The sequence below is a fragment of the Schistocerca piceifrons genome, chromosome 10, assembly GCF_021461385.2.
Source record: "Schistocerca piceifrons isolate TAMUIC-IGC-003096 chromosome 10, iqSchPice1.1, whole genome shotgun sequence".
NCBI classification, from domain to species: Eukaryota; Metazoa; Arthropoda; class Insecta; order Orthoptera; family Acrididae; genus Schistocerca; species Schistocerca piceifrons.
In genome coordinates this window covers 2,203,410-2,230,167 of record NC_060147.1, presented here as the reverse complement: position 1 = coordinate 2,230,167, position 26,758 = coordinate 2,203,410, and the positions used below count along the sequence as shown (strand labels likewise).

The window sequence follows — 26,758 nt, the reverse complement described above, 5'->3', positions numbered from 1 at the left end:
CATCGCGCTTCTGTGAGGCGAGAGAATATCCGAGGCAAAGAGATTCTATGTGAGTAGTGATAAATTTAATTTTTTGTGAACACAAAACTTCAAAAAGTGCACTAGGTACTTGTTCATCTGGCAATATCTATAAATTAACCTTTTAAAAATATCAAGCTCTTAAATACCAGAATGATAACTTTCAAAACTGCCATTTAATTCTTTTTAAATGTCATTGACCTTTTACTCGTATTTGGTGCCAACATCTCAAAATTAAAAGTTACTGTCAGCAATTTTTACAACGAATAATTGAAAAAGAAGATGTTTATGATACATCGTTTTCTTCATCTCGTATTCCTAGGCAGGCACACACACACTCGTATCAAAATATTCTGTTTATTTCAGATCTGTTATTGGCACTCTTGAAAGTCTTTTATGGCGCAGTATAACTAGCAGATGATACGGCTGTGATTGTTTACAAATGAATATATGTGTCCTGGCTGACATACTTTTGTTGATTATGTGTTAAATTTTTAAAGTGCAAGTCTTCTCATTGCAGAACTTTGAATGTGGTGCACTATAATCACATACGTGTAGATACCAGGCCTATTTTTGAGTTGTAGTCCAGAACTGCCTTTAATATGTCTTCACTTGTCTTGAAATTAAAAACGAAGTCGGGTCAGAATGTAGTTGAAGGATTAACAGCAGCAAGTACCGTACGTGATCTGAAGACAAAGCTCTGTTCGTTGACGAATATAGGAGAAATGAACCTTCATGTGCTGAGTGGCTATCCCCCGAAAGCACTAGACTTATCAGACAACGAAGCGAACTTAAGAAACGTCGGAATATCGTCTGGTGATGTTTTAATAGTTGAAAACAAACCTGGTGCAAAACCGAAAGTGATTTCAAGAAACGATGTAATTCCTGCAACTAGACTGGATAACGATAGAGTAAGACCTCACGTAACGGATGCAATCAGTGACTTTCCAGGAGTTCTTATGCGGAAAATAGTTCCTGCCGACAACTCTTGCTTGTTTACGAGCATTGGCTTTGTCCTTGGAGGTGAGAATTAAGTAAATGAGGACTCTTTTTGTTTCATATTTGTCATTTGTTATAACCCACAATCAGCATTTCAGTGTTTGTAGTACTGCAGGTAAACTTTCAAGTGCAAGGATTCTGTCTGTATAATGGTGTGGTCATATGAACTTCATTTTACTTACTGTGTTTGGAGTCCACCAACCTCCCCCCCCCCCCCCCCCCCCCCTCTCCCTCTCAGGGAGAAACTCCTTAGATTAATTTTATTAAATAGCATGGCCTTGGCCTGTATTAAATAGATTCATGCTTCCGCCCGAAATTTTTTGTTTTCTTGCTATTAGTGTAGTCTACATGCTCTATGCAATAATTTGCAAGATGTGCAGTATATAGTATTTGTGCTACGGATAAAAAAATAACTATTAATATATGAATTCTAAGGACTATTTCTGTGTGATGCAGATACCTGAAAGAGCTATTAATATGTCGAGTTTCTTTACACTCTGAATTTATGTCGCACTAGACTGTGCAAATATCAGAATGGACAAATTTTAGCAGGTGGTAAATGCTATTATTTTAAAACCTACTGTAACTGTTAACATAGGTTCCTGAATTGTTTGCGTAATATATGTGAATTTATTGACAGTTGTAAAGTGGATACTGTATTCCAGAAAACTCACTTAGTGCATTGGATATCTATGTGGTCCATTGCTTTGTATTAATTGAGATCTGTGTGACCAAGAGAATTTACAAAGCATACAAGATTTGCTATAGATAGTCACTATGTGCCTCATTAGGAACATATATATAACTGAATACAAACTACTTAAAAAAATTACCAAGCGACGTGGCGCTCAGGACGATGACTGTTCAAACCCACATCTGACAATCTTGATTTAGTTCTTCCATCATTTCCCTAAATTGCTTCAGGAAAATGCTGGGATGGTTCCTTTGAAAGAGCATGACCAACTTCCTTCCCCGTCCTTCCCTAATCCAATGGGACTGATGACCTTGCTTTGGTCCCCTCCCCCAAATCAACCAACCAACTAAAGAAGTTAAATTAACAAATCTTCTGCCACTGTTATTTTTAAGAGTTCAACAAATGAGTATATCAAGTTATTGCGATCACACACATGCACATTCACTTGCACTGAGCAATCAGTAATATTTACAAGTGTAAAGTATAGAAGATATGTAGAACACAGAGAATACAATTACAAAAGTGATGCTAGTCAAACACAGAACTACACTAGCACTGACACAACTACACAGACATTCAGCAACATATCTGTAGACTGGCCAAATGAATAATATTTGTCTAATGTTTAGTATATATTCAAATTTATTCGCAATATAATTACTAGTCATATTGACACCATTAGGATATCATATGTCCGTTGCAATGTTCAGTGAAGGTGTTGAACGGTGGCTTCATTTTTCAATTCCGCAATGAGCGTGCATTCAGTAATCATTAACGGAATGTTGAGTTCAGAAAAAGGAGAAGTATTAATATTGTTTATCAAGTGTACAAATAAGATTATATGGGTCTAGTAAACAATGGAAAAAATATGGTGTATTCTGTGGAATGTGATGATATACTATGTAGAAAGTGTCTTGGGGTGTTTTTGTTTGTGTTTTTCAGTTGTACATTTTGTTTATAATATGTCATCTATTTCTTGTGAGTGGTGGCTTAGATAGTGTTGTGTACCAAACCTAAATAAAGATAGTGGGAATGGCGATCCATTTTTTTAGCTTAGTGATAGAATGAACTGTAGGAAATGACCCAAGATGGTGTAGTGGTGGGGCACTCAACTAGTATTCAGTAATGGCAGCAGTTCAAATCCTCAACCATTCATCAAGATTTAAGTTTACCGTCAGTTTGCTAGATCGCTAAAGGTGAAAGCTAGGATGATTCCTTTGAGAAGACATTCCTGATTTCCTGTGCCATCTTTTCCCAATCCAGACTTATGCGGAATGACATTGACATATATGGAATGCTAAAACCTAATCTTCCACAAGAGTTTGAACTGCAGTGTATTTCCAGGACAAGGTTATGTTTATATATTTTTATTTATTTATGCAGCACCCTTTTTAACATGTTCCTGATATAGGACTTGTCAAAATGCAAGACAGTATAGAACCTGACATATAAATGTGTCAAGATATAGTAAATATAAGTTGCATACAACATCTACATTGATACAGGGTGACAGTTATTGAACTATTTGAAAAGAAAAGAAGAAAACATAAATTAGTTACAAACTACAGTGCGCACACACACTTTATTCAACATGTAAATGTCACTACAAATATTCAGATTTAGGTTATGACTCATTCGATACGCTTGCCATCATTGACCATGAGTAGCGCAGATGAATACCGAAATTCTACATGACCCGCTGAAGTGTCGGAACATTGATGCTGCCGATAACCTTCTGAATGGCTGTTTTCATCTCAGGAATGGTTTGGCATTATTGCTGTACACTTTGTCTTTAATATAGCCCCACACAAAGGAGTCGAAAGTGTTCAGATCCAGAGAACATCGCGGCTAATCAATGCCGATGCCAGTGGCCTGTGGGTACCCGAGAGCCAGAATACGGTCCACAAAGTGCTCCTCCAGAACATCAAATACTCTCCTGCTCTGATGGGGTTGAGCTGTGTCTTGCATGAACCACATCTTGGTGAAATCAATGTCACTTTGGATAATGAGGATGAAATCATCTTCCAAAACCCTCACATACTGCTTGATAATCACCGTGCCATCAAGGAATATCGCACCAATTATTCTGTGACTGGACATTGCACACCAGTCACCCGCTGAGGGTGAAGAGACTTCTTGACTTTGAAATGCGGATTCTCAGTCCCCCAAATGTGCCAATTTTGCTTACTGGTAAACTCATCCAAATGAAAATGGGCTTGTTGCTAAACCAAACCAAGCATGCGGATACTGATTACCATCATGCCAACCGTGCAGTTTGAGGGTCCTGCTGCAAATTGTTCAGAAGATTACAATGTAATAAACAATATTGTACTTAAATTAGGTGCAAGAAAAACAGAATTTTACGTACACAAATATAGACACTAAAGATACACCTTGATCGATTCTACTAAAATGAGCAGTAATCTAGTTTCATGTGTGTAAGAAAATAGAATTTCATGTCTACTTATATGGCCACAAGGGATGCAACTACACTCATTAATTAACATGAGTAAATTAGTATAAGATCTCTACAATCATCAAAGCATTCCTAGATAAAACTAAATTGCTGAGAAGAACGATTGAGGCAGAACCTACAGATTTGAGCAATATTCTAAATATTCATTAATTCCATACACACTGTGGATTCTAGAATGAAATTTTCACTCTACAGCAGTGTGTGCGCTGATATGAAACTTCCTGGCAGATTAAAACTGTGTGCCCCGGACCGAGACTCGAACTTGGGACCTTTGCCTTTTGCGGGCAAGTGCTCTACCAACTAAGCTACCCAAGCATGACTCACACCCCATCCTCACAGCTATAATTCCGCCAGTACCTCATCTCCTACCTTCCAAACCTCACAGAAGCTCTCCTGCGTACCTTGCAGAACTAGCACTCCTGGAAGAAAGGATATTGCGGAGACATGGCTTAGCCACAGCCTGGGGAATGTTTCTGTAATGAAATTTTCACTCTACAGTGGAGTGTGCGCTGATATGAAACTTCCTGGCAGATTAAGACTGTGTGCCGGACCGAGACTCGAACTCGGGACCTTTGCATTTCGCTGTCAAGTGTTCTACCAACTGAGCTACCCAAGCACGACTCACGCCCCGTCCTCACAGCTTGACAGGGTGTGAGTCGTGCTTGGGTAGCTGAGTTGGTGGAGCACTTGCCTGCGAAAGGCAAAGGTCCCAAGTTCGAGTCTTGGTCCAGCACACAGTTTTAATCTGCCAGGAAGTTACACTGTGGATTGTTAATAAATCTTTTATTTCTCATTTAAATGTATGAGTTGGAATGTGATACCAAAGAACATATAACAGCAATATTTTTGTTATATACATTGTGTGTTCTGTAGTTAAATTTACATCCTTGACCTAAATCAGGTTTTTAATGTATTTGAAGATGTCAATAAAAAGAAAATTCCCAGTCCAAAATGCACCTATCCCTGTGGAGGTGTCACTAGTTCGTTGGATTTCATTTTTCTAATGTTTTTGTGTTGTTAGTGACGTTACCATGATTGTTTTAAGGCTTATATCTTCACCATTAACATGTGAACATTGTTAACACAATGCCATGAATCTACGACAACTAATCCCAATTACATTTAATTTATTGCTAGTGATTCATAAGTCTATCAGTGCTGCAGTTGCTTGTTTTAAAGTACATTTGCCATTTTCAGTTGGTTTTTTATGCAAAGCACTACGTAAAAGTTTGAATTGTTGTAGTGCTATTTCCATATATATCCATATCATTACTATTCAATATTGAAGGTACACCAGGAAGCCAATATATTTGTAGATGCAAATGGCTAGCAGACCAAGATTTTAAAATTTGATAAAAGCTTTCATATACAATTTGCTGTTGTCAACCTCCCTTAGGATTTAAATGATTTAGGAGTCTCTGACAGAACAGCAGAAGCATTGTATTGTCGACATACAAACACAAAAGAAAAAGAAAACTTGTTAGATTTTGGAATAAATCCTTTGTCAAGCTAGAGTTTGCCGCCCCTCTCCTCTTCACACACACACACACACACACACACACACACACACACACACACCCTGCGGGTCCGGGGGTTAGAATAGGCCCGAGGTATTCCTGCCTGTCATACGAGAGGCGACTAAAAGGAGTCCCTCCCCCTCAAAGGGGTAGTTAGCGCTTGCGTCTGGAGACGGACGGTTCCACGACCTATATTTGCGGTCATTTTGGTTTTTCACTTCTTCTGGTTTCTTCCTTCCTTTGGTTGGTTCCTTTCTTTGTTCTTCTCCATCTCACTGTCTTACATATTCTTGCTCTTTGCCTTCTCCTTGCCTTCGTCTCCTTGCCTTCTTCTCCTTGCCTTCTTCTCCTTGCCTTCTTCTCCTTGCCTTCTTTGGTCTCTGCTCGGCGTTTGAGACAGTCTGTCCTTTCTCTCCCTTCTTTTTCCTCTTCTTCCTTCCTCCCTGTGCGTGCCTGAAGGCCGACCCACGCGTTGGCACGCGTAGCCGGTGACGGGGTAACGCGTAATTCCCCGCCCTGGGTAGACAAGTAAGGCACGCACGTACCCCCTGGTAAAGGCCAGGCCCAGGGAGGGGTGATTGCCTGAGCTGATACCTTCTGACCATGCCGATTGGTCCCTCCGTCTGTTTCTCGGGAGGTGTGACCTAAGGTGTAAACATTCACCTAAGGCGGGAGTGCCCTCTGAGAGGGTCCCCACAAGGAAGGAGTGCGCCATCGGAGACGCTGGCAATCATGGGGGATTCCTCCGCAATGGATTTCTCTCTCGACTTCTGCCCATAAGTGGAAACTTGACCAGCCACCAGTGACAAAAGTACTACCGCTTGCCCCACAGTTCCTCGTAGTTTCTCGATCTGAGGACGGAAAGGATTTTTCCTCTGTCAACCCTTTCGTTATCCAGAAGGGCGTAGATGCCATCGCCGGATCTGTCAAGTCCTGTACCAGGTTCCGTAACGGTACCTTGTTACTAGAAACTGAGAGCGCCTTTCAGGCACAAAAACTGCTTCGGGCCACACTCCTGTACACGATCCCTGTCCGGGTGGAGGCTCACCGCACTTTGAATTCGTCTCGTGGTGTGGTATATACTAGATCACTCGACGGATTGACTGACGAGGAGATTCAGTCTTTCCTCGCTGCGCAGGGTGTGACGGCTGTCCATAGGGTCATGAAAAAGGTCAGCAATGACCTTGTACCGGCCCGGACACTTTTCTTGACCTTTGATAGTGTTCAGCTGCCGTTGCGCATCAAAGCAGGCTACGAGGTTATTTCGGTTTGCCCCTATGTCCCGACACCTACGCGCTGCTACCAGTGTCAACGTTTTAATCACAGTCACCAGTCTTGTTCCAATGCGGCTAAATGTGTCACTTGTGGCAGGGATGCCCACGAGGGTGACTGCCCACCTCCGTCTCCTCGTTGTGTGAACTGTCAGGGTGACCATGCAGCGTCCTCCCGCGACTGCCCCGTCTACAAGGAAGAACGCTGTATACAGGAAATTCGGGTCAAAGAGAAAGTGTCCACCTCGGCTGCTTGCAAGCTATTTGCTAGTAGGAAGCCCACACTGCTCCCAGCGGGGAAATACAGTACTGTCCTCGCCTCTCCTTGGACTACCAGGGAGATGGCGACGCAGACATGTGATCTGACTTCAGCACTACGGTCGTCCGTTCGGCCAGTGCTAAGATCGCCCGGTCGACGTCTCCTCTTCCTCTCGTCACCCCTCAGACACAAGCACCTTCATCAGCTTCTGCTAAGACGAAGACCCAGAAGTCAGATGCACGGGCCTTCAAGAAGGAACCGTCCCGTGCAGACTTCCTACGTACCTCGAACTCCCAGCCATCGACCAGTACTTCCACCAAACGACCTTCCAAGAAGGCTCATAGGAAGCACAGTTCTCCTTCTCCGCCTCGGCGCATTTCTCCTCCTGCGCCACCCAGCGGTTGCCACCCCAGGCCGTCATCCGTTTCGTCTGACTGCACCGCTGGTAGCCGAACATCTGGCCGTTCACCGGCGGAGGAAGCTCCCCCTCCCAGCCATCTTAACAAGATGGCCGATGAACCTATAGAACCAATGGACGATGACTGTCCGCCTACTGATAGCGGCGGCAGTGCTCGCTCGAAGCCAGGCCCTCAGCGGCCTTCGAGGTGATCCCTTCTTGCATCTTCTTTTTCTTTTTTTTCTCATGATGGCACTTATTCACTGGAATATTCGCAGCATTCGCTCCAACCGAGAGGACTTGAAGTTGCTGCTCTGCTTGCACTGTCCGCTTGTCATAGACCTCCAGGAAACGAAGCTACGCCCATGCGATCAAATTGCCTTGCCACACTACACCTCTGTGCGTTTTGACCTACCCCTTGTGGTAGGTATTCCGGCTCATGGAGGGGTTATGTTGCTGGTCCGGGATGATATTTACTACGATCTCATCACATTGCACAACGGCCTGCAGGCAGTTGCCATTCAAATTACTCTCCCCACTTTTACATTTTCCATTTGTACCGTTTACACTCCATCGTCATCTGCCGTTACCAGGGCAGACATGATGCAAATTATTGCTCAGCTCCCTGCACCATTTTTGTTAACTGGAGACTTCAATGCCCACCATCCACTTTGGGGCTGTCCAGCATCCCTGTTAGCAGACCTTTTCAACCAGCTCAATCTTGTCTGCCTCAACACTGGCGCCCCTACTTTTCTTTCAGACACATCTCACACCTATTCCCATTTAGACCTCTCTATATGTACTACGCAACTTGCACACCAGTTTGAGTGGTATGCACTTTCTGATACATTTTCGAGCGACCACTTCCCGTGTGTTATCCATCTCCTGCATCATACCCCCCTCCATGCTCAACTAGTTGGAACATCTCCAAAGCAGACTGGGGGCTCTTCTCTTCCAGGGCGACCTTTCAGGATCAAACCTTCACAAGCTGCAATAGCCAGGTCACACACCTCACGGAAGTAATTCTCACTGCTACTGAATATTCCATCCCTCACACTACTTCTTCTCCACGTCGCGTGCCGGTCCCCTGGTGGACTACAGCATGTAGAGACGCTTTGCGTGCTCGTCGACGTGCTTTACGCACCTTTAAACGCCACCCTACAGTGGCGAATTGTATCTATTATAAACGATTACGTGTGCAGTGTCGTCGTATTATTAAAGAAAGCAAGAAAGCCAGCTAGGCTGCTTTCACAAGCACCTTCAACAGTTTTACTCCTTCTTCTGTTGTCTGGGGTAGCCTGCGCCGGCTATCTGGCACTAAGGTCCACTCACCAGTTTCTGGCTTGACGGTCGCGAATGACGTCCTTGTGGCCCCTGAGGATGTCTCCAATGCCTTCGGCTGCTTTTTCGCAGAGGTTTCGAGCTCCACTCATTACCACCCTGCCTTCCTCCCCCAAAAACAGGCAGAGGAGGCTAGGCCACCTAACTTCCGCTCCTCGAATCGTGAAAATTATAATGCCCCATTCACCATGCGGGCCCCCCCTGCGGGTCTGGGGTAAGAATAGGCCCGAGGTATTCCTGCCTGTTGTAAGAGGCGACTAAAAGGAGTTTCAACCGTTTCGGCCTTCCATGTGATGATCCCCCTTGGGGTTTGACCTCCATTTTTCAAAATTCTACAGAAGTACGAGCCTTTTGGGGAAGGACGCCTTACGTGGTGTACCACTGGTCCTAAGTGCACTAAGACCTTGGCACTCAGCTTTGTACCGGCGTTGTAACCATACCCACTATTCCTCAAATTGGGCCTAAACGCCTGATGGGTTGTACAAGTTACGTCCATAGTGCGTCCCCATCTGCACCTACGATCATGATGGACTTTCCATGGCACCAGAAATCCAGCACGGTAGCCAGCCCGTTGTGGTGGGGTCGTCATGTACCCTCTAGGTTGTGGCCCCCTGACAACACAGGGATCGTACTGCCGATACCTGAGCTGCACCCTCCCCACGTCGGCCAAGGAGTAGATGCCCGTCTCCTTGGGGCATCAGGACTCCCGGCAACGGTCATCCTGCCAGGTGGCCCTTGCTGAGGCTGGGTGGCGCCCGTGGGGAGAGCCCCTGGTCGGAGTGGGTGGTATCGGGGCGGACGTTTCGCAGATGAAACGTCAACACATATCAGGTCGATCTGCGGCCGAGTCTTTCAAAAGGAAAGGTACTGTCTCTAGTTCTGGTTCTCCTGCCCTTTCCCCCTTGGCCACCCCCTGGGAGGAGGGACAGGCCCGCCGGCTTGGGGCGAAGTACTTCCCCCGCTATTTGGTCTGTTCTCGAACCGATGGGGGGACATTCGCCACCTCCAAGCCCATGTTCTTTGTTCAGCACATTGAGGACATCTTCGGGGAAATCGAGGCTCTCAGCAAGATGCGTTCAGGGTCCGTTCTGATCAAGACCACCTCCGCCGCACAGTCGGCGGCGCTCCAGGCGTGCGACCGCCTAGGGGACATCCCAGTGTCCATTGTCCCGCATCTGGCACTAAATAGGACGCAGGGGGTTATTTTTCATCGTGCCCTCCTGCTACAATCTGATGAGGACCTCAGGGCCAACCTGGAGCGCCGAGGCGTGCATTTCGTCCGGCGAGTCCAGCGCGGCCCCAAAGACCGTCGCATCGACACCGGGGCCTTTATCCTCGCCTTCGAGGGGGACGTTCTCCCGGAGAAGGTAAAGGTGATGTGCTACCGGTGCGACGTGCGACCTTACGTCCCGCCTCCTATGCGCTGTTTTCGGTGTTTGCGCTTTGGGCACATGTCGTCACGGTGTGAAGCTGAGCCCCTTTGTGGCGATTGTGGACGACCTCTTCGTGAGGAACATACATGCACTCCACCACCTCGGTGCATTAATTGCCCTGACATCCACTCGCCTAGATCCTCAGACTGCCCCGCATATCAGAAGGAGAAGAAGATACTAGAATCAAAACTTTGGATCGGCTCTCTTATTCTGAGGCCAGGAAGAAGTATGACCGCCTCCATCCCGTGCTGTTGACCACTTCGTTTGCCTCAGTTGTGTCCACTCCTTCCGCGGTATCCTCACCCCTATCCTGTCCCCCCTCTGCCTCCTCCGCCCAAATCCCTCCCTTCCAAATCCTCCTCCCCCATGGCCCCCGCCCCCTCTGCCCCATGGGCCACCCTTCCTCCTCCTCCTCTCCCCCCCCCCCCGCCACCTGAGAAGTGATCCTCTTCTCAGGCGTCCATCGGGGAAACGTTCCGGACCCCAGCTTCCGGGGTCCGGCGTTCCAAAACGGACCCTGCGTGTGAGGACCCTCTTCAGGTCCAGCCCACCATCCCTGTGCCTCCTCGTCCTTCCAAGAAGGCCTCCCAGAAGAAGTCTCTATCCCCCTCTCCACCCCGGCGCGTTTTGTCGGACGCTCCATCCGTGAGTCGCTGCTCCCGGCCGTCCTCAGTTTCGCCGGGACGCTCTGCTGCCAGGCGCTCCGTCGGCCTTTCGTCGGCAAATGATGCTGCCCCTCCTACACAACCAGGGACAGCGGCTGCAGCTGGCGACGAGTCGATGGAACTGGATCCGCCTCCCGTCGGTTGTAGCGTTGTTCCCTCGCAACCTGGCCCTCCGCGGCCGTCGAGGTGACCAGCTCTTCCCCCGTCTCGTTCCCCCAACTTTTTGAGTAGCGATGGCCTTGTTACATTGGAACATAAGAGGTATTCGATCTAATCGGGAGGAATTACAACTGCTCCTCCGCCTGCACTGTCCGCTCGTCCTTGGTCTCCAGGAAACCAAGTTGCGCCCGACTGACCGTATTGCCTTTACCCACTATACCTCGGAGCGGTATGACCTCACCCCTGTGGACGGTATCCCAGCTCATGGTGGGGTCATGTTCCTCATTCGGGACGATGTCTATTACCATCCCATCCCATTGACCACCCCACTCCAAGCAATAGCTGTCCGCATTACTCTTTCTGCTTTTACATTTTCAGTTTGTACCATCTACACTCCACCGTCATCTGCTGTTAGTCGGGCTGACATGATGCACCTGATCGTTCAGCTTCCCCCGCCGTTTTTATTGTTTGGCGACTTCAATGCTCATCATCCCCTTTGGGGCTCTCCTGCATCCTGTCAAAGAGGCTCACTCTTGGCGGATGTCTTCAACCATCTCTATCTTGTCTGCCTCAATACCGGCACCCCGACTTTCCTCTCGGACTCTACTCATACCTACTCCCACTTGGACCTCTCGATCTGTTTTACCACTCTTGCCCGTCGGTTCGAGTGGTATGTCCTTTCTGACACCTATTCGAGCGACCACTTCCCCTGTGTCGTTCGTCTCCTGCACCACACCCCATCCCCACGTCCTTCGAGCTGGAACATACCGAAAGCTGACTGGGGACTTTACTCCTCCCTGGCGACCTTTCCGGACCACGATTTTCTCAGTTGTGACAGTCAGGTTGAATACCTCACGGCTGTTATCATCAATGCTGCCGAACGTTCCATTCCTTGTACTACCTCTTCTTCACGTCGCGTTTCCATCCCCTGGTGGAACGAGGCTTGTAGGAACGCTATCCGTGCTCGACGACGTGCTTTACGCACCTTTCACCGCCATCCTACGTTGGCGAATTGTATTGAATACAAACGACTCCGAGCGCAATGCCGTAGAGTCATCAAAGACAGCAAAAAAGCTTGTTGGGCCTCTTTCACCAGCTTCTTTAACAGTTTTACTCCCTCTTCCGTCGTTTGGGGTGGCCTGCGCCGGCTGTCGGGCATTAAGGCCCACTCCTCGGTACCTGGCCTGACCTCAGGTAATGAGATCCTTGTTGATCCTGTGGCTGTCTCCAACGCCTTTGGCCGCTTTTTCGCGGAGGTTTCAAGCTCCGCCCATTACCACCCTGCCTTCCTTCCCAGGAAAGAGGCAGAAGAGGCTCGGCGACCTTCCTTCCACTCGCTGAATCTGGAAACTTATAATGCCCCCTTTACTATGCGGGAACTCGAACGTGCGCTTGCACTGTCCCGGTCCTCTGCTCCGGGACCAGGTGCCATTCACGTTCAGATGCTGGCACACCCTTCTCCGGCGGGCAAAAGCTTCCTTCTTCGTACCTACAATCGCGTCTGGACCGAAGGTCAGGTCTCCATGCGTTGGCGTGACGCCGTCGTTGTTCCTATACCCAAACCCGGGAAGGATAGACACCTTCCTTCTAGTTACCGCCCCATTTCTCCTACAAGCTGTGTCTGTAAGGTGATGGAGCGCATGGTTAATGCTCGGTTAGTCTGGATTCTTGAATCTCGACGGCTACTTACTAATGTCCAATGCGGCTTTCGTCGCCGCCGCTCCGCTGTTGACCACCTTGTGACCTTGTCGACATTCATCATGAACAACTTTTTGCAAAGGCGCCAAACGGAAGCCGTGTTCTTCGACTTGGAGAAGGCTTATGATACCTGTTGGAGAGGAGGTATCCTCCGCACTGTGCACAGGTGGGGCCTACGCGGTCGCCTGCCCCTTTTTATTGATTCCTTTTTAACGGATCGAAAGTTTAGGGTACGTGTGGGTTCCGTATTGTCCGACGTCTTCCTCCAGGAGAACGGAGTGCCTCAGGGCTCCGTCTTGAGCGTAGCCCTTTTTGCCATCGCGATCAATCCAATTATGGATTGCATTTCACCTAATATCTCAGGCTCTCTCTTTGTCGATGACTTCGCGATCTACTGCAGTGCCCAGGGAACATGCCTCCTGGAGCGCTGCCTTCAGCGTTGTCTAGACAGCCTCTACTCATGGAGCGTGGCAAAAAGCTTCCGGTTCTCTGAAGAGAAGACGGTTTGTATCAACTTTTGGCGATATAAAGAGTTCCTTCCGCCATCCTTACATCTCGGTCCCGTTGTTCTCCCATTCGTGGAAACAACTAAGTTTCTAGGGCTCACGTTGGACAGGAAACTGTGTTGGTCTCCACATGTCTCTTATTTGGCGGCCCGTTGTACACGTTCCCTTAATGTCCTCAGAGTTCTTAGCGGTTCATCTTGGGGAGCGGATCGCACTGGCCTGCTTCGCTTGTATTGGTCCATAGTCCGATCGAAGCTGGATTATGGGAGCTTCGTCTACTCGTCCGCTCGGCCATCCCTCTTACGCCGGCTCAACTCCATCCACCATAGGGATACGTCTTGCGACCGGAGCCTTCTACACTAGTCCTGTCGAGAGTCTTTATGCTGAAGCTGCCGAATTACCATTGACCTACCGGCGCGACGTACTGCTGTGTCGGTATGCCTGCCGGCTGTTGTCTATGCCCGACCACCCCTCTTACCAGTCCTTCTTCGCCGATTCTCTCGACCGTCAGTACGGGTTGTATGTGTCTGCCCTGCTGCCCCCCCCCCCGGAGTCCGCTTCCGTCGCCTGCTTCGACAATTGGATTTTGCCCTCCCTACCACCTTCAGAGAGGGTGAGAGCCCGACACCACCTTGGCTCCAGGCTCCGGTTCATATTTATCTCGACCTCAGCTCACTCCCGAAGGAGGGTACTCCGGCTGCAGTGTATTGCTCACGGTTTGTCGAACTTCGTGCTCGACTTGCCGGTCACACCTTTATTTACACCGATGGCTCCAAAACTGACGATGGTGTCGGCTGTGCCTTTGTCGTCGGGGCCGCCTACTTTAAATACCGGCTCCTTGACCAATGTTCCAGCTTTACAGCCGAGCTTTTTGCTCTCCATCAGGCCGTTCAGTATGCCCGCCGCCACTGCCATTCATCGTATGTACTCTGCTCTGACTCACTCAGTGCTCCTCAGAGCCTTGGAGCTCCCTATCTGGTCCATCCCTTGATTCAACGGATACAGCAGTCCCTCCATTCTTTCGCTGATAATGGTTCTCCTGTCAGCTTTCTGTGGGTTCCCGGACATGTCGGAGTGCCTGGGAATGAGGCTGCTGATGCCTTGCAGCCTTGGCTGCAGTCCTCCTGCCTCGGCCAGCCTCCCATTGTGTCCCGTCATCTGACGTTCGTGGGGATGTATGTAAGAGGCTTGTGTCGTTGTGGTGGGATGCTTGGTCATCCCTCCAAGGAAACAAGCTCCGGGCGGTAAAACCGCTCCCAACTGCTTGGACAACATCCTCCCGACCGTCTCGGCGAGAGGAGGTCCTTCTGACCAGGTAGCGGATTGGGCATTGCCGGTTTAGCCACCGCTACCTGCTCTCCGGTGACCCAGCCCCGCAGTGCCCTTGTGGTCAGGCATTAACAGTGCGCCATGTTTTATTGTCGTGTCCCCATTTTAGTCAATTTCGTGTTGTCCTGTCCCTGCCATCTACTTTACCAGATGTTTTAGCTGATGACGCTCGAGCAGCTGCTCGTATTCTGCGTTTTATAACTTTGACTGGCTTGTCCAAAGACATCTAACCTTTTTACTTATTTTATCTGCATCTTTGTCAGGTCCTTCTGGTGTCCCCCCATCCCCTTGAGTTTTACTAGATTCCATGTGCTCTAACAACAGTGACTGGGTGCTAATGACCTCAGTAGTTGAGCGCCCTTAAACCCCACCAAAAAAAAAAATTCATGTTCAGATGCTGAAGAACCTTTCTCCTGCGGGTAAAGGTTTCCTTCTTCGTACTTATATAATCGCATCTGGATTGAGGGACATGTTCCCGCATGCTGGCGCGAGTCTATTGTTGTACTGATTCCTAAGCCGGGGAAGGACAAGCACTTGCCTTCCAGTTATCGACCCATCTCGCTTACCAGCTGTTTCTGTAGGGTGATGGAGCGAATGGTTAACTCTTGTTTGGTTTGGCTGCTCGAATCTCAACGCCTACTTACCAATGTACAATGTGGATTTTGTAGGCGCCGCTCTGCTGTTGACCATCTGGTTACCTTGTCGACCTTCATTATGAATAACTTCTTGTGGAAACGCCCGACCATGGCTGTGTTCTTTGATTTGGAGAAGGCTTACGACACCTGTTGTAGGGCGGGCATTCTCCGCACCATGCATACATGGGGCCTTCGCGGTCTCCTCCCTCTTTTTATTCATTCCTTTTTAATGGATCGACAGTTCAGGGTATGTGTGGGTTCTGTCCTGTCAGACACCTTTCACCAGGAGAATGGGGTGCCACAGGGCTCGGTTTTGAGCGTCGCTCTCTTCGCCATCGCGATCAATCCAATAATGGATTGCCTCCCAGCTGATGTATCAGGCTCCCTTTTCGTGGACGATTTTACCGTCTATTGCAGCGCGCAGCGTACATGTTTCCTGGAGTGCTGTCTTCAACGTTCTCTTGACCGTCTTTACTCCTGGAGTGTCGCCAATGGCTTCCGTTTTTCTGCCGAGAAGACGGTCTGTATTAACTTCTGGCGCTACAAAGAATTTCTCCCACCATCCTTACGACTCAGTCCGATTGCTCTCCCATTCGTGGAGACAACAAAATTTTTAGGTCTTACATTTGACAGGAAACTTAGCTGGTCTCCACATGTCATATTTGGCTGCCTGTTGTACCCGTTCTCTAAATGTCCTCCGTGTTCTCAGTGGTATGTCGTGGGGAGCGGATCGAACCGTCCTACTTCGCCTATATCGGTCGATCGTCCGCTCCAAGCTGGATTGTGGGAGCTTCATCTACTTCTCTGCACGGCCGTCCATCTTACGCCGCCTCAACTCCATACAACATCGGGGTTTACGTCTTGCGATCGGAGCATTTTATACTAGTTCCCTCGAGAGTCTTCATGCTGAAGCCGGTGAATTGCCACTCACCTACCAGCGCGATATACTGCTTTGTCGGTATGCCTGTCGGCTACTGTCAATGCCCGACCACCCGTCTTATCGTTCCTTTTTTGACGACTCTCTTGACCGTCAATACGGGTTGTATGTCTCTGCCCAGCTACCCCCTGGAGTTCGCTTTCGTCGCCTCCTTCGACACCTTGATTTTCCACTCCCTGCAACCTTTCGAGTGGGCGAGAGCCACACGCCATCTTGGCTCCAGGCTCAGGTTCGCGTTCACCTTGACCTCAGCTCGCTCCCAAAGGAGGTTACCCCCGGTTCGGTATACCACTCCCGTTTTGTCGAACTTCGTTCGAAGTTCATTAATATGACCTTCATTTATACAGATGGTTCTAAGACCAATGACGGGGTCGGGTGTTCTTTTATTGTCGGGGCACAAAGTTTCAAATACCGGCTCCGTGGCCATTGTTCGGTCTTCACAGCTGAGCTCTTTGCCCTCTACCAGGCTGTTCTTTACATCTGCCGCCACTGACATTCTGCTTATGTCATCTGCTCCAATTCCCTGAGCGCCATCCAGAGCCTCAGTGATCTGTATACGGTTCACCCTTTCGCGCACCGGATCCGACGCTCTCTCCAGCAGCTGGTGGACGACGGTTCTCCGGTTAGCTTTATGTGGGTTCCTGGCCATGTCGGTATCCCTGGGAACGAAGCTGCAGATGCCGCGGCCAAGGCTGCGGTCCTCCAGCCTTGGGCAGCTTCTTGTTGTGTCCCTTCATCAGATTGTAGCAGGGTCATTTGTCGGCGCATTTTATTGCTGTGGCATGCCGATTGGGCTGCACTTACGGACAACAAGCTTTGGGCCTCGAAACCTCTTCCCGCGACTCGGACGTCCTCCTCACGCCCTTCTCGGCGGGAGGAGGTAGTTTTGGCCCGGTTACGAATTGGACACTGCCGGTTCAGCCATCGCCATCTGCTGACGGCTGCGCCGGCGCCGTTCTGCCCGTGTGGGCAATTGCTGACGGTCCGCCACATTTTAACGTCCTGTCCGGATTTTAATACACAGCATCTTGATCTTGGCCTGCCATGTACTCTAGATGCCATTTTAGTGGATGACCCAGGAGCAACTGCCCGCGTTCTTCGTTTTATCAACTTGACAAACCTGTCTAAGGACATTTGATTATGCTGTTTTTTTTAATCCTATGCCTGTCAATCTGTCTTTTATCGTGTTTTCCCTTTTAGTTGCTGGTTTAAACTTGTGCCTCGCGGTGCATTCCTAACGTAGTCTGGGCACTAATGACCATTGAAGTTGTGCTCCCTAAAACCACAAAAAAAAAAAAAAAAAAAAAAAAAAAAAAAAAAAAAAAAAAAAAAAAGAAAAACCACACACACACACACACACACACACACACACACACACACACACACACACATTCTGTGCCCATACATTGTGTCAGCTGGAAACAAAATGCCAGGTATGCATTTCAGCAGGTAGACTGGTTTGTGTCAGGTGGGGTGGTAGTGGCTCCAAAGGAGGCAGCAGGTTTGCTGGCTAGGGAAGCGGGACGGGTGGGTGGTATGTGTCTGGGGCGGACATGTGATGTATGGGTATATGAGCTAGTGTGGTGTGGTGCACAATGGATATGACATGGATTGGGAGGAGGTGACAGGACAGAGGAAGGGAAACTGTGAGAGTGTGGGGATAGTGGGTTCATGAAGATTGATGCTAGGAGGGTTATGGGTATAAAGGATGTGTTGTAAGGATAACTTCCATCTGGATAGTTTAGAGAAGGTGGTGGTGGTGGAGGGATGGGTCCAGAGGGCTGGGATTGTGAAGCAGACATTGAATTCTTGCGCATTGTGCTCGGCTGCGATTGTTCTCGGCTGCATGTTGTGCCACTGAGTGATTAACGCTGTTGTCGGCCACAGTTTGGCAGAGGCTGTTCATTCTGATAGACAGTAGGTTGGTTGTTATACCAGTAAATATCTACATCCGCACTCTGAAAAACACTGTAAAGTGCACGGTGGAAAGTACTTCCCATTGTTCCAGTTATTGGGGCTTCTTCCTGTTCCATTTATAAATATGGAGTGCTGCTAAAATGAACAAACGGCTCTGTTCTTGCTGTTATTAATGCAATCGTGTCCTCCTTATCCCAATGGGAGCAACACTTAAAGGATTGTATTGTGAGGCTCATTCACGTGAAATCTGGTCAGTGCGTCTACCTTTGCCTTACACATAAAGTGGCACCACAGAACTGCGGGTGCGGTGGTGCATCTATTGGTAGAGAGACTGACACGTGCGCACCGTTTGATGTTGCGTAGCACCAGTGTGGTTTCACGCCGAAGAGAAGGTGGTCACACGGTTTAACCTAAAATTCTTTCACTGAAACTAAAAGAGCCCTAAGTTTTGTTGGTGGATGGGAGAGATGTTTAACATTTGTTTCTTTTGTAATCTTCCTATTTTAGGAGAAACAGCGCCAATGTATGGCGAGACAACCATTCTTTTATTCTTCACTTTCTTCCAGCTCCTCTTTGTCTAACATATGCCGGTTGTAAGCCACAGTGAGTCTCTTGTTTGGAATATTTGTGGCATAGCTCATCAGATAAGCTGTCTGAATACGATACGGCTTGTGCTCTGTTGACCAACGTGGTAAGCGTGCCACTTCATTGTGCAGGATGGTGCCAGCTGGTGGTCTGTGAATGTAAGTCCTTATGTGGAGGTACAGTACACAGCATGACCCAAAGTACCGTCCTCTTTTTCTCCACACTATCGTGACCAGGAATGGAAGTTCACAATTTTTTTTAATTTTTTTTTATCTCCATCTTAAACTTTATTTTCAACTGAACAGAATTCAGGTGTTGCAAAAATGAATCCAGTGTTGCAGTGCCGCAGGGCCAGATTACGAAAGTGTGAATGTTTCAACTCCACCGACTGGAGTGCTCTCTCCTCAGAATCTTCCATAAAAAGAGTGGCTGCAATGGGTGACAATGGACTATCCATTGCGACACCATCAGTCGGTTTAAAGCATTGCTCGTTGAATAAAAATTACGTTTAGATGAGCCGGTCCTTAAACAAATTGACAAGCTCCACTTCCAGCTTCTGCCAGTGACAGTAATTCTCAAAAAGGCACTCCAGTGAAAATTATAACTGTGTCAAAATTAACGAGAATATACGATTGTGCAAATTGCAAGTTCTTGAGCCGGTTGACGAAATCTTTTGAGTTGCAAATTTGGTACTCATATTTTCCTACTAAAGGACTCAGTTATGCTTCTAGGCATTTAGCAGAGTTGTATGTTGACACCCCAATATTACTATTGGTTGAGACACAATATCCTTATGAATCCTAGACAATTGTTATAGTTTGGTACCTTTGTACGTAGCCTCTTGGCCACAGCTTTAGAAGTTGTGCTGTTCTCGAGAAGCCCCGAAGTTCTTCATTAAATTTTGGTTGTGGGGTGCTCATTTAAGGCAATATGCAGAGTCGTCCGAGAACTGCTTCATCTTGCTTAAGGACATTGGTCCGGAGAGGAAAATTGTGATACCTTTATCTGCCAGTAACATTACAATATTTTGATCCCGACATAGAGATTGAAGGGCAAACCTCTCTGTCGCCTAGGTATTATTTGTGGGCGCCGGTCCCCGTGTCAGAGCGTAGCGAGTCTGCTGCCCGATTTCCTCGACAGCATCACAGGATTCCGTGTTCGTGAGAGGTAGTAATAACCAGAATGGGTGGTGTCCTCAGGACGGGTGCGAAGTTAAGTCCCTTCTCCGAGACCGAAACTGCCACACCGGGCAGAGGTTTGCCTTCTAACTTATCTTCTTGTGGAAAAAAGTCTCAATAGTGATTTCTCGTGCCATGTTGTCACTTTGTCTCAAAATGCCCAAGTAGCACTATAACACACAGCCGGGAATCTCCTGATAGTCGTGATGAAATCTTCAGATGAAGCACCAGTAGATCCCAGGATGTAAAGTCCTATTACCACCGAGTGCGGTGAATAATCTCTCTCACCAGTGCACGGTCAGCACAATTTTAATACTGTTGGAGGTTGCGTATTTTATAAAGTGTGTAACCTTTGCGAAGATAAGTACACACGGCAGTACACTCTTCTTATTCTCCCCCTTGCGGGTCTGGGGATTAGAATGGCCCGAGGTATTCCTGCCTATTGTAAGAGGCGACTAAAAGGAGTCTCACACATTTCGTACTTTATGTGGTGGTCCCCTGTAGGGTTTGACCTCCATTTTTCAAAATTTTCCCAAAGAGCAAGCCCATTGGGGAAGGGTCCCTTACACGGTGCATTTTGTCCACCGTGCCTAGAGATCTTTAGACCACTTTCTTGTCGTTGCACTGCAGTCCAGCTCATTCTCCACCTCGTGGGCGAGGATGCCTTCCTGGGCGCATTTTCCACCGTGCACTGTGCAGTGTCGCTTTTTGCACCGACGGTGACCGTGGTCTTCTTTGCACCTCGTATCCGGCACAGTAGCCAGTCCGTTGTGGTGCGGCTGCCACGTACCCTGTCGGCTGTAGCGCCCTGACAACACAGGGATCGCTCTGCTCTGCTGGTGCCTGTGCCGTCAACTTCCCACGTATGCCGTGGAGTAGACGCCCGTCATCCTGGGGCATCGAGACTTTGCTGCAGCTGGGTGGCACCACGCTCGTGGGGAGTGTCCCTGGTCGGAGTTGGTGGCATCAGGGTGGATGACGCGCGACGAAGCACACCATGTCATCACTTGCTGGTGATCAAACACCAGCAGTCTCTAAGCATTCCGAGTCTCAGTACAATGCAGGAAAGTACGACCCAAAATCATTCCCCTCCCTGCCCGCACCGTGGGAGGAACGCCAGGCAGTGAGCCTTATTCACCCCAGTACCCCGTATGTACAAGAACTGATGGAGACTGCTTTGTTTTGATGAAGCGACAGTTTTTTGTAGAGCATTTAGATGACAAGTTTGAGGAGGTGGAGGGCTTGTCCAAAATGCGATCTGGGTCAGCCTTGATAAAAGCATGGAGCTCGGCTTCTCTGAAACTGACCTGCGTTGAGTATTACGCCGCAAGGTTTTCTGGCTTTGGGAGTTGGAATGGCATAACTTCAGTACACACAAGCTGTGTGCCATTAAGGAAACTACGAATGTATGGAAGACCTCTGTGCGCACCTCTTGTAGGGAGTCTGTGGTTGTCTGTCAGCTCCGCATCGGCCGTATGTGGCTGACACGTGATCACTTCCTCTGCCACGAGGACCCACCTCAGTGTTGTTGTGGCTCACGAATGACGGTCATCCATCTCTCGCTAGATTGCCCACTTTTAGCCGTTCTGCGGCGGACTTGTAACTTCCCCAGCACCCTACCTTTGGTGTTGGGCGACAGTGCCTCAACAGCAGCTTTAGTTTTATGTTTCATTCGTGAGGGTGAGTTTTATATTTGTTCTAAGTTTTACCACATGTCCTTTATCCCTGTGTGCCCTCCACCCTAGTTTCAGAGTGGAGGTTTAATTTGTTGCAGAGTGGCTGGCTTTTCCTTTTTATCCTCATGGTCAGGCAGCCATGGTAACCTGCTTTCTTGTTTTAACCTCTTCTACCTGTTTTTTGCGTCTTTGTGGTTTTCTTGCCCCCTTTTGTCCGTTTAAGTGTGTGTTGCCCTTGAGTCGTTATTTGTGGTTTTTCCTTTCATTCTGTTTTGTGTTGTAAATCTCATTGGCCTATTCTCACACTTGTGGCATTGTTTCCTTCGGAACAAGCGACTGATGACCTTGTAGTTTGGTCCCTTTCCCCCTCTTTTAAACCAACCAACCAACAATCTTCTCATTCTGAAGTTTATCAAACGTATTCACTTGTTTCACGATCTGCTGCTAAGGTTTTCCTGGCAGAGTGGTTGTAGATGTCATCCTGGGGCAAAATGTAGGATGTCGCTGTGGAAATTTCATGACATCTGAAATCCTGTCCGAGAATCATATCTACATCTAGTCCATTGGAAAAGCCTCGAGCAACGTAGAACAAATTCTGCCAGTCCATATTAAATAGTAGATTTTGAACATACTGTAAGAACAGAGTACTGAATATTTAACACTGTGTAACACCATTCATTTTCCCCTAGTTAGAAAAAAAAAAATTCTTATCTACTCCTCATTAATTGTGTAGTCCAACATCCAGCAATAGTTTTATTAATTATGTCATGAGTGAATGTCAACAGCTGTACTGTTGATTCCAAAAAAACTCAGTTTTTGTAATAAAATGTGATTTGCACAAACAAACACCTCAGATAGATTGTGGAAAATACTGACTGGTGTTTCTCTTTGTTATTGTACACTTGTAGAATCTGATAGGCGAATTTATAGACAATATTATCAGTTGAGCTATTATGTTATTAATACAAAGATGGAGCACTTTTCTGTAGTACACCATTTTCTCAAAAATTTTAGAAAATGAGTTCATGTGTGAAATACTTTGGCAATTATTGCCATCACTCCTGTTGTCCACCTTTCTTGCAAAGAAGTACACTGTCGGTTTCAGGCACTCTTGTTTTGTACCCAACCTCAATACAAGACTTTTCAATTAATTTGTTAATCACGGATAAGTTTTAGAAGTGCTAAAACGCTAACATTTGGGGACGGGTGTCTGTGGAGAGTACGCCTCGACGGCATCCCCTACTGCCCCTCCTTTGCCATATCTCGACAAAAACTGAAATTTACTGTATTCCAGGCAAAGTGGATCCCACCTGTGCTTCGTACATGCGGCAGATAATTGCAGAAGAGGTCATTAATGACGGGGATTCGTACTCCGAAGCCATCCTGGGGAAACCTCCGCGAGCCTACTGCGACTGGATATTGCGGCCCGACTCCTGGGGCGGTGCCATCGAGCTCTCCGTGCTGTCTCACTTCTACGGCATCGAGATTGCTGTCGTCGACACACTGAACGCTATCGTCAACCGTTTCGGTGAAGATCGCCACTATCCTCAACGCGTTTTCCTAGTCTTTGATGGGATCCACTACGATCCACTCTACATGGAGCAGGGGGATGTGAGTAAATATTAGGTTAATTAACCTATGTGTTCATTTTGTGGTGCCTTTTTTTTAGTCACTCATATGAAGTGTTGGATAGGCTAGCGAGTGGTAATACCACCGCCGCCGCTGCTGCCGCGACTGAGAGTGCAGTTGTGTGTATCTGACAGAGAGGCTGTGCCTGCTCGTCACCACTGAGAGTGCAGTTGTGTGTATCTGACAGAGAGGCTGTGCCTGCTCGTCACCACTGAGAGTGCAGTTGTGTTTATCTGACAGAGAGGCTGTGCCTGCTCGCCACCACTGAGAGTGCAGTTGTGTGTATCTGACAGAGAGGCTGTGCCTGCTCGCCACCACTGAGAGTGCAGTTGTGTGTATCTGACAGAGAGGCTGTGCCTGCTCGCCACCACTGAGTGTGTGTATCTGACAGAGAGGCTGTGCCTGCTCGTCACCACTGAGAGTGCAGTTGTGTGTATCTGACAGAGAGGCTGTGCCTGCTCGTCACCACTGAGAGAGCAGTTGTGTGTATCTGACAGAGAGGCTGTGCCTGCTCGTCACCACTGAGAGAGCAGTTGTGTGTATCTGACAGAGAGGCTGTGCCTGCTCGTCACCACTGAGAGTGCAGTTGTGTGTATCTGACAGAGAGGCTGTGGCTGCTCGTCACCACTGAGAGTGCAGTTGTGTGTATCTGACAGAGAGGCTGTGCCTGCTCGCCACCACTGAGAGAGCAGTTGTGTGTATCTGACAGAGAGGCTGTGCCTGCTCGTCACCACTGAGAGTGCAGTTGTGTGTATCTGACAGAGAGGCTGTGCCTGCTCGTCACCACTGAGAGTGCAGTTGTGTGTATCTGACAGAGAGGCTGTGCCTGCTCGTCACCACTGAGAGTGCAGTTGTGTGTATCTGACAGAGAGGCTGTGCCTGCTCGTCACCACTGAGAGTGCAGTTGTGTGTATCTGACAGAGAGGCTGTGCCTGCTCGTCACCACTGAGAGTGCAGTTGTGTGTATCTGACAGAGAGGCTGTGTCTGCTCGTCACCACTGAGAGAGCAGTTGTGTGTATCTGACAGAGAGGCTGTGCCTGCTCGTCACCACTGAGAGTGCAGTTGTGTGTATCTGACAGAGAGGCTGTGCCTGCTCGTCACCACTGAGAGTGCAGTTGTGTGTATCTGACAGAGAGGCTGTGCCTGCTCGTCACCACTGAGAGTGCAGTTGTGTGTATCTGACAGAGAGGCTGTGCCTGCTCGGTCACCACTGAGAGAGCAGTTGTGTGTATCTGACAGAGAGGCTGTGCCTGCTCGTCACCACTGAGAGTGCAGTTGTGTGTATCTGACAGAGAGGCTGTGGCTGCTCGTCACCACTGAGAGTGCAGTTGTGTGTATCTGACAGAGAGGCTGTGCCTGCTCGTCACCACTGAGAGTGCAGTTGTGTGTATCTGACAGAGAGGCTGTGCCTGCTCGTCACCACTGAGAGTGCAGTTGTGTGTATCTGACAGAGAGGCTGTGCCTGCTCGTCACCACTGAGAGAGCAGTTGTGTGTATCTGACAGAGAGGCTGTGCCTGCTCGTCACCACTGATAGTGCAGTTGTGTGTATCTGACAGAGAGGCTGTGCCTGCTCGTCACCACTGAGAGTGCAGTTGTGTGTATCTGACAGAGAGGCTGTGCCTGCTCGTCACCACTGAGAGTGCAGTTGTGTGTATCTGACAGAGAGGCTGTCGGCCTGCTCGTCACCACTGAGAGTGCAGTTGTGTGTATCTGACAGAGAGGCTGTGCCTGCTCGTCACCACTGAGAGTGCAGTTGTGTGTATCTGACAGAGAGGCTGTGCCTGCTCGTCACCACTGAGAGTGCAGTTGTGTGTATCTGACAGAGAGGCTGTGCCTGCTCGTCACCACTGAGAGAGCAGTTGTGTGTATCTGACAGAGAGGCTGTGCCTGCTCGTCACCACTGAGAGTGCAGTTGTGTGTATCTGACAGAGAGGCTGTGCCTGCTCGTCACCACTGAGAGTGCAGTTGTGTGTATCTGACAGAGAGGCTGTGCCTGCTCGTCACCACTGAGAGTGCAGTTGTGTGTATCTGACAGAGAGGCTGTGCCTGCTCGTCACCACTGAGAGAGCAGTTGTGTGTATCTGACAGAGAGGCTGTGCCTGCTCGTCACCACTGAGAGTGCAGTTGTGTGTATCTGACAGAGAGGCTGTGCCTGCTCGTCACCACTGAGAGTGCAGTTGTGTGTATCTGACAGAGAGGCTGTGCCTGCTCGTCACCACTGAGAGTGCAGTTGTGTGTATCTGACAGAGAGGCTGTGCCTGCTCGTCACCACTGAGAGTGCAGTTGTGTGTATCTGACAGAGAGGCTGTGCCTGCTCGTCACCACTGAGAGTGCAGTTGTGTGTATCTGACAGAGAGGCTGTGCCTGCTCGTCACCACTGAGAGTGCAGTTGTGTGTATCTGACAGAGAGGCTGTGCCTGCTCGTCACCACTGAGAGTGCAGTTGTGTGTATCTGACAGAGAGGCTGTGCCTGCTCGTCACCACTGAGAGTGCAGTTGTGTGTATCTGACAGAGAGGCTGTGCCTGCTCGTCACCACTGAGAGTGCAGTTGTGTGTATCTGACAGAGAGGCTGTGCCTGCTCGTCACCACTGAGAGTGCAGTTGTGTGTATCTGACAGAGAGGCTGTGCCTGCTCGTCACCACTGAGAGTGCAGTTGTGTGTATCTGACAGAGAGGCTGTGCCTGCTCGTCACCACTGAGAGTGCAGTTGTGTGTATCTGACAGAGAGGCTGTGCCTGCTCGTCACCACTGAGAGTGCAGTTGTGTGTATCTGACAGAGAGGCTGTGCCTGCTCGTCACCACTGAGAGTGCAGTTGTGTGTATCTGACAGAGAGGCTGTGCCTGCTCGTCACCACTGAGAGTGCAGTTGTGTGTATCTGACAGAGAGGCTGTGCCTGCTCGTCACCACTGAGAGTGCAGTTGTGTGTATCTGACAGAGAGGCTGTGCCTGCTCGTCACCACTGAGAGTGCAGTTGTGTGTATCTGACAGAGAGGCTGTGCCTGCTCGTCACCACTGAGAGTGCAGTTGTGTGTATCTGACAGAGAGGCTGTGCCTGCTCGTCACCACTGAGAGTGCAGTTGTGTGTATCTGACAGAGAGGCTGTGCCTGCTCGTCACCACTGAGAGTGCAGTTGTGTGTATCTGACAGAGAGGCTGTGCCTGCTCGTCACCACTGAGAGTGCAGTTGTGTGTATCTGACAGAGAGGCTGTGCCTGCTCGTCACCACTGATAGTGCAGTTGTGTGTATCTGACAGAGAGGCTGTGCCTGCTCGTCACCACTGAGAGTGCAGTTGTGTGTATCTGACAGAGAGGCTGTGCCTGCTCGTCACCACTGATAGTGCAGTTTGTGTGTATCTGACAGAGGAGCTGTGCCTGCTCGCCACCACTGACAGTGCAGTTGTGTGTATCTGACAGAGGAGGCTGTGCCTGCTCGCCCA

General features: G+C 48.7%; 1 protein-coding gene across 1 annotated transcript in view; it reads left to right on the top strand.

The window, feature by feature from the left end:
* The first annotated feature begins 427 nt into the window (after positions 1–427).
* Positions 428–26,758, top strand: part of LOC124718979 (ubiquitin thioesterase OTU1) — a 29,370-nt gene continuing 3,039 nt past the window's right edge. The window contains exons 1-2 of the mRNA XM_047244649.1: positions 428–1,041; positions 22,985–23,301. Coding sequence (XP_047100605.1) covers positions 621–1,041; positions 22,985–23,301 — 738 coding nt within the window. The 5' untranslated portion in view covers positions 428–620. The remainder of the gene's footprint in view (positions 1,042–22,984; positions 23,302–26,758) is intronic.